The sequence below is a fragment of the Platichthys flesus genome, chromosome 15, assembly GCF_949316205.1.
Source record: "Platichthys flesus chromosome 15, fPlaFle2.1, whole genome shotgun sequence".
Classification (NCBI taxonomy): Eukaryota; Metazoa; Chordata; class Actinopteri; order Pleuronectiformes; family Pleuronectidae; genus Platichthys; species Platichthys flesus.
In genome coordinates this window covers 14,881,975-14,889,439 of record NC_084959.1, presented here as the reverse complement: position 1 = coordinate 14,889,439, position 7,465 = coordinate 14,881,975, and the positions used below count along the sequence as shown (strand labels likewise).

Here is a 7,465-nt window from a genome sequence, read left to right as displayed (position 1 = left end):
AGCAGGTTGGACCATAGAGAGGATCTAACTATGATCATAATTCAATGCATGTAGGTGAAATTACACAATTATTATAAATCACTTGCACTGTGAATGAGAACCATTCAGCAAAAACTGAATTAAAGGGCCTTTACGTACGTTTTTGCTGATGCTACACGATGGCATTTAAAGCTGCTTACTTAACAGCTCAGCAGAAACACAGCATCAGATTTCAGCATCAAACTAAATCTACCGAAATGGAAAGAAACATCAATGCTGACTGTTGATACAGTAAAGCTTATTTGCTTCTACTGAAGATAGCATGCTAACCACCTAGAGGTCACTATCACGTCCAGTCTCCCAGCAAAAAATCTCTTTTCTTGTAAACACAAAAATGGATCAATTTCTTTGCAAGCTACAAGTATCACAACCCGCTTCCAAATTGGAAATTAGAAGATCGAAATTAAATATAGCAATGGTAATGTATCTTTACAATAACACTGATTAGCAGAGAAGTGCAAAGCAGATTATTTTCTGACTTCTTTCAAAACATTAGAAGCATGAATCCCCCCGCCCCCAAAATTCATTATTCCTGGATCATCTCAAGATCAGCTCATGTGTACATATGACATTTCCTGATCTGATATTTATGTCTCTCACCCAGGTTTACTCAGGCCTTTTCCAGGCTCGCTGGGTCATTACGGACCATGAGGGCTTCACTGTCACCCCTCAGCGTCCTTCTCTTCAGCCTGCTGTATGTCAGCCAGCTGCAGCTCGGCCACACCATGGACATTTCATCAGGTGAGATATGTGGATCAAAGAAGAACAGATAAATAAATAAACAAGTAACTTAAATTTATTGCTATCTATTTATCTAAAAATGGTGTCTGAATAAGAGAACCTCAGCACTGTAAAGAGCGCAGCAATGCTGCTCTCTTGTGGCGAGAGCTTTAAGACACCGTGCTGGATATTTGATTTAAAATGATCATGAAACAGGAAATTAAACTCGAGCCTTCAGGATAGTTTGCAAAACCACTTCAACTGGGGAGCCCTTCAATCAGACATTCTCTCAGTTTCCCAGTTAAACACAGGAGACTGACATTTCAAATGATGGCACATGGTTTGTTTGCAATCTCATGTTTGTACTTGCTGATATTTGACTAATTATACAAGTCTCAAGTTTCCTTTTGCATTTGGCTGAGCGTTAAGTTTCATTAACATACCTGAATTCATTTCAAATAAAGTAAATTGCTGTAATGTGTATAATGAGAGCGTAAATATCCAAGTGCAACAAGAAAACACAATCTATAGTTTTACTTCTTCTCAATATGTTGAATGTCTTATTCAGTTTAATTTATTTCTAAGCCTGTTAACAATATACAAGATCATGACCCATGCACCAACCTGTCATGTCAACAGCGTCCTATACTTTGTTGCGGATTTTTTGGGTTACATTCCAGTGTAATGAATAAGTGGTGGCTCCCTCTAGTGGTACACTTTCACAATATCCATTTCTGCAAGCCTTCCCAAACCCACAGCCAGTGGAAAAAGAGAGGAATATTAGAAAGTGAAGATTTTTGCGTAATAAAAAAACCAAGTCAGTTCATGTTATTATAAAATGTATGATTACTGAACATAATATGGCCAAAAATATCATTTTATTTAAAAATAATTAACAATTAATCAACTTAAATATAAAGTTTATTGGTTGCTCAGCAAAATTTCCATTATCACTCCATATTTTCAGAAGTGAGTTGCATTGAATTTAATAGATTACAGTTTTGATTATTTTTAAATGTGCTTAGTATCTATTCACCAAATAGACTAATTTAAGTTAATATATTCATGACAAAATCAAACAAACTTCAACTTAATGAGTCATCATCGATTTGCAGGACATACATGTAATGTTCTCATGGCTAAAATGAATATATAAATCACGAATATTATTCCTCTTGCCAATTCTGTAATTTGTTTTCTATTATTTTCTAACTCGCTGTTGCCGCTCCCTTGCCAACAGCTACAGATAAACACAGAGAGAACCGGGAAGTCATCGCCCAAACGTCTGCACCCACGAAAGAGGTTGAATACAAAGGTAGGATCCTTCTTCTAAATGAAATTACTGCAAAAAGGGTTGATATGACTAACCAACGTTTAACACTTTGCACCTTACTATGTGTTATCAGTCTGGTGTGTTCTGGTATCTTGCACCTTTAAGTTAAATGATGTGCTGAGGCCATTTGCATTCATTTTCTCTATTATTCTTAAAAAAGGAATCTCTGAAATAAGCCTGGATGAAGCCGTCAGTCGGTGATGTGTCGCTGTCGGTTGTGCTGAGTCTGTATTTGTCTATTGAAAGAGACAATATTGAATCCAATTCCCAGGAAGAGGACGATGTTTCCCCGTCGCTGACAAAGACTCTAACACCACTTAATGCCAGTTCAGCAGCTGTAGACCTTGAGTGCTGTGTCCAAAGCCAATGCACTCCAACGGCCCTCTGCCTGTGGGGCGTATTGTGATAGAACAAAGCTTTAAGTCGCAGAGCTCCTCTCTCCGTCCGTAGCCTCTTTTGCTGGGAGATTAAAACATTCAGTTTATATGCTGAACAGTCTCTCCGACACCTGGAGCCCATTTTAGATAACACAAGGAAGAAAATTAGAGATGATAAAGTAGAAATGTCTTTGGCCCTTTCGTCCTTTAAAGCACTCCATAAAGATTGTTTCCTCTTTACTCGAATTGAATAACGGGAGCTTCTTGGGGTCCATCTGAAGCCGTCTCATCTCTCGAGTTGAGAAGGCTTTTTGTTTTGGTGTCTCCAATCGCTGTGACCCAGACAAAATAAAAAGGTGACAGTGACATTGCAGGAAGTTGAATGGATGTCCAAGTCGTAACGGCTAATGAGACCGTCAAGGTGGCTGCCAGTTGGCCAATTTGGAGGGAGGTCAAGTGGAGCAAGCGGCGGCGGCGGTTTGTCGATTGCATCAGCTTCTCCCCACCGTGCTGCAGCGGCTGGCAAATGTGACAAATTATTCTGCTTGGAAACTTTCTGTGATCCAGAGAGCCGGTGGGGATTTGCACTGAGATGGCGCTGAGATATCAACAAGTGGGGAGAAATGATGGCGAGATGCTGAAGGAGGGGAATGGAATGGATATCAAGGCTGTGGGAGAAGCCACTAATGGCGCGTTACCTTCACATCCATCCATTAATACATCCACCCGGGTCATGCGGTACCTGATATTCTGACACCAGGTATAGACAGATGATTTCAGCGAGCGTGATTTGAAGCCTGTTTGTATTTTAAATGGACACAGTTGTGACTAATAGAGGAGCAGCTGAGGGCCAAGTGTGTTGTTCTGTAGAGATTCCAAATTATTTATTCCCTCATAAATATTTTTGGGGATTTGGCTCTGGGCTTTTTTGAAGATATTTTCTCTCCTGGCTCAAAACCAACTGGAGAACTACTTTAATGAAAAAAGGAAAAAAATAGAAAAGGGTCTCAGTTTTTGGCACCGTCTCATTGAAATCCTGGCCATTTTATGCATGGTGTTGCCATGAAAACGTGCGTGTCTTTGTGTCCATTTTTCACCATCTGCTCCGGGAAATATCGGTGTTGGGGATGCTTTGGATTTCAACCAACCGTGAAATGTGCTGTGGATTTTACCAAACCCTGCATTTAGCTGTGAGCGCTGCATCTGTTGTTGTGTTGAGGCCGCATGTGCATAAAGCAAGAGCTCCTCCGGTGAATCCATATCCCCTTGTTATTTGTTCTATAGCCCTACTCTTATGGTTGCCAGCTAATTCCTAATAAGGATATGGCTTAAGACTAATTATGTAGTCATTACAGGACCAGGACCATATTTTCCTCCACAGTGTTAGTGTGCTACTGTGTGTTGGTCTCAGCCAAGTGGGCTGCCGAAGTCGTACAGTGGGGAGGATACTAACATGCAAAACATGGAAATAATATGAACAGAGACTGTGGGGGGAAATAAACACAACAGCAACGTGCAGCAATAACTTAGTTAGGCCTGAATAATAAGAGGCACAAGCTCGTATATTCCAGCAATGCATTGGCTGAAAAGTGGAAAGAAAAAAACAGGAAAATCCAAGAAGAAAAAGGGAGAAGATGTGCTTGCAGGGGAGTGCATATTTTAGAAAGCCACTTAAGTGCTTGTGATGAGGCGGACTGTAATTCTCCCCGTTTTACTGGTTGTTTACAAGCTGTGATGTCTCTGCTTAGAGAGCTGGCTGCATTGAGCGGAGCTGCGAGTGGTCCGCGATGACCGATTAAAGGATTTGAAGCGAGAGGGGCAGGGGGGGGCAGGGGGGGCTGAGTGCATAAACTTTGTCTTCGGTCTGAATGAAACTTTAAAGAGCAGACGCCTCACTGTTGTGTCTGTGGCGTGTGAGTGAATCAGACCGTTTGAAGTCGTTTGACTCCATCTTTTGTTTGGCTGGACATGTGAAGGAATGTTTTTTTTTTCAAGTCTATGCTTTTTATAGAAGAAATGATTCGTATGGCTAACCATGACACTGAACTTTAGTTTCATGCAACCGGCAGTCCATCTTTTCTTATGTGACTGTGCAGATCATTCTGTGGCGTGGGCAGACATAGGACCAGTAGTGGATTTCAAAATAAAACCTAGCAACGATTTTGACTCTTTGTAACAGCAGTGGTCATAATACTGCCGACATTGGGGACATATATTGGCAGATATCGATAGTGGGGGCATCAGAAAATGAAAAAAAATTGTCTTTGGTGCTTTTCCTGCTGCTCCAGTTGCCCTAACACCAGACTGTGCTGCAGCTCTGCAGCCAGCAGAGGGAGTGCTGACCTCCTCAGACAAACACAAGACATCGCTCTTCCTCTCTGCTCTGTGATGGAACTATTAACTTTGAAACGGATTAATCTTTCTCAATTCAAACTATATCAGATTTTAGTACAGTATCACAGATGTGATTATTACTTCAACATGTTTGATACCAATGCAAAATATATGAGATCATTTATTTCTATTAGAATGTCCTCTAATTTCCCCTGTGGCATGTGGAGAGGTCACAGTGAGGAAACCTGATCGATTTTTTTTCCTCATGGGAAGAAGATGACACAGCGCTGTTGCTTTCCTGTGTGGATGAAGCCACATGGCTCATCATGGCTCAATTTAGTCATTTTTTCCATGTGTTGCATGAGCTTGTCTCTTTTATGGTTTTAATAAGGACACATAGAGTGCACGTCTCTCTTTGTTGATAGAAGGATATAATTATCAGAGCGCTTGAATCGAGGTAATATGGCCAATATTCACATTAGACACACTTTATAAAGCATAGTTTAGGTTCAGGAATCTGCCATTTTCAACTTGTGCTTTAGTGGTGCAGCCAATATGATTGACAGCCATTCTGCAAACTTACATTTGAATAGACACTGTGACACATTGTGTTTTATATTTAATCTATCAGACATTAAACCCTAACCGTCCACATCCACTGGTTTGCAGGGATTTTTTCCAACATTTATGAGGCTGCTGAATCTCTTTTTTCGAGCTTAATGCCGAAGCCCAGCAGAGTCTCGCGTTGTGCACGTGAATCCTTGTGCGGTTAGATGGTGCCTGACTCGCAGGAATCTCCTCCGCGCAGCAGAAAAAGCCTCTGAAGGAAAAGCAGAGCAGAGCTGCTGCGCGCAGAGACGCACGGCGCCTCCATCCAACCAGCGCCAGTCCCACCAAACCCAGCCCGGCGCGAGAGAGGAGAGAGAGAGGGGGGGTACAGCTACACGTTTAACACGTTAAAGTGAACACAAGTGGACGCTTCTCCTCCTCGTGGAACTATACCACCTCAGGGCCGATGCGTTCCGCCAAGTTCTCGGCATTTTGGAGAGAGGAGTTCGTCAGGAGCGAGAGAATCCAAGTGCGGGTCCGTGTGGAGTAAAACCCGCAGCGATGCCTCCGACTGGGGTGAACTTTGGTTCCAGCAGCAGCAGTCCACTGTCCGGGGAGCAGCTCTGAACAATCTTTTTCTGTGTCACTGCGGAGTTCAGGAGAAACTCTGCCCCGACCGGATCCGAACCCGCGCCGCCGCCTGCACAGCGCGTAGAAGTTGAGCTTTAGATGAAACAGAAAACCAGCGCGCCTTCTCACTGGATTTACCCGGTTTCCAGCTGCCCGTGAAGTGAAGGATGCCTGTCTGTCTGTGGGCAGTTTACTGTCTACTGGCACTTCTGCACATTTGTTCAGGTATGAGCTGATCCATTGCCAAACACATCTTTTTTTCTTTTTCTTTTGAGAAATCTACATTACTGTGCTGCTTGGGAGTAATTCGAAACTGCGGTGGTGATGCATTTGCAAAGTTTGACCTGTCTCAGGCCCCCTGTGGATATCTGAGGTCACCTTTCCTCTGTGCAGCAGGATCCGGTTGTGGCCCCTTGACCCACGCTGCTTTCCGCCTGCACGCTGAAAGTGACCCATCTATCTATAATTGCTGCAGACCAGCGGGACACAGGCCCACTTATGAGTCTTATCACACCATGTGGAAATTAGTTTCCACAGTGAGTGTCTGAATGGAAAAAAAGAAGGAAAAAACAGGGAGAGTCAGGTTTGTGTTAAGATTGTGTTGTTTTAACGTGTGTGATAAAATCGGTTGCATCAGTGGGTGCATATTCTTTACATGAGCTGCAGGTTAATGAGGAACAGAGAGACTTACCTTGGATACTCCCTCTGCACCAGTGAGGGTGTGTTACTTTCACTGGGTAGAAAGAAGACTCCAACCACACGTTGTCTCTACTCTCTGGATTCAGAAATAGACAATTACACTCACTTTGTCAAGGTTGAAAGATAAAAACTAATTTCCAATAAGTGACTTCAGTTTGTGGATATAGTGTAAATATCTGTTTTTGTATATGATCTATTCATGCTCATTAATCAAAATCCCTGTAAGTGTGCCAGTTTTTGCCAGCAGGCTGTTTATTTAACCGCACGGCTAATTTGGTGAGATGATCTGTTGCCTAAGGAAGTTTTGCGCTTGTAACATATTCTAGATTATAAAATGACATCCATATTTAAACGCTTTTGTCACAGCACATGTTAGCCACTTTGTTCCAGTCAAGCACCACCCTTTGCAGATGTAGCCACTGAACCTCGGTCAGGAGACATCCTCCACCCATCAGGAATCCGAGATTAAAAGCTTGGAATCATTGTGTCAACCCAGATCCTATTCACACAGGATATTCACAAATATATATTCTTTATATATTTGGATGGGGTGTCGGGAAACAAGGTGATTGAGCCGGATGTATTTAATTTGTAATTTTTTTAAAGGGCTCCATCTATGGGAGAAGTTTATTGATTGTCCCCAAATGATGCAGACATTTGAAAACAAGGCACAGGCCTATAGGGAATAATGACAAAATCCGTCCACTGTTTTTTTAAACACATGCTAAACCACAGTATGGATTCAAGAGCTAAACAAAGTATTAAATTAAACAAAATCCTATTT

At 42.2% G+C, this 7,465-nt stretch overlaps 1 protein-coding gene across 1 annotated transcript in view; it reads left to right on the top strand.

Moving 5' to 3' along the window:
* The first annotated feature begins 686 nt into the window (after positions 1-686).
* The window catches only part of LOC133969794 (roundabout homolog 1-like), an 85,221-nt gene continuing 78,442 nt past the window's right edge, over positions 687-7,465 (top strand). The window contains exon 1 of the mRNA XM_062406493.1: positions 687-780. Within this exon, the coding sequence (XP_062262477.1) occupies positions 687-780 (94 nt within the window). The remainder of the gene's footprint in view (positions 781-7,465) is intronic.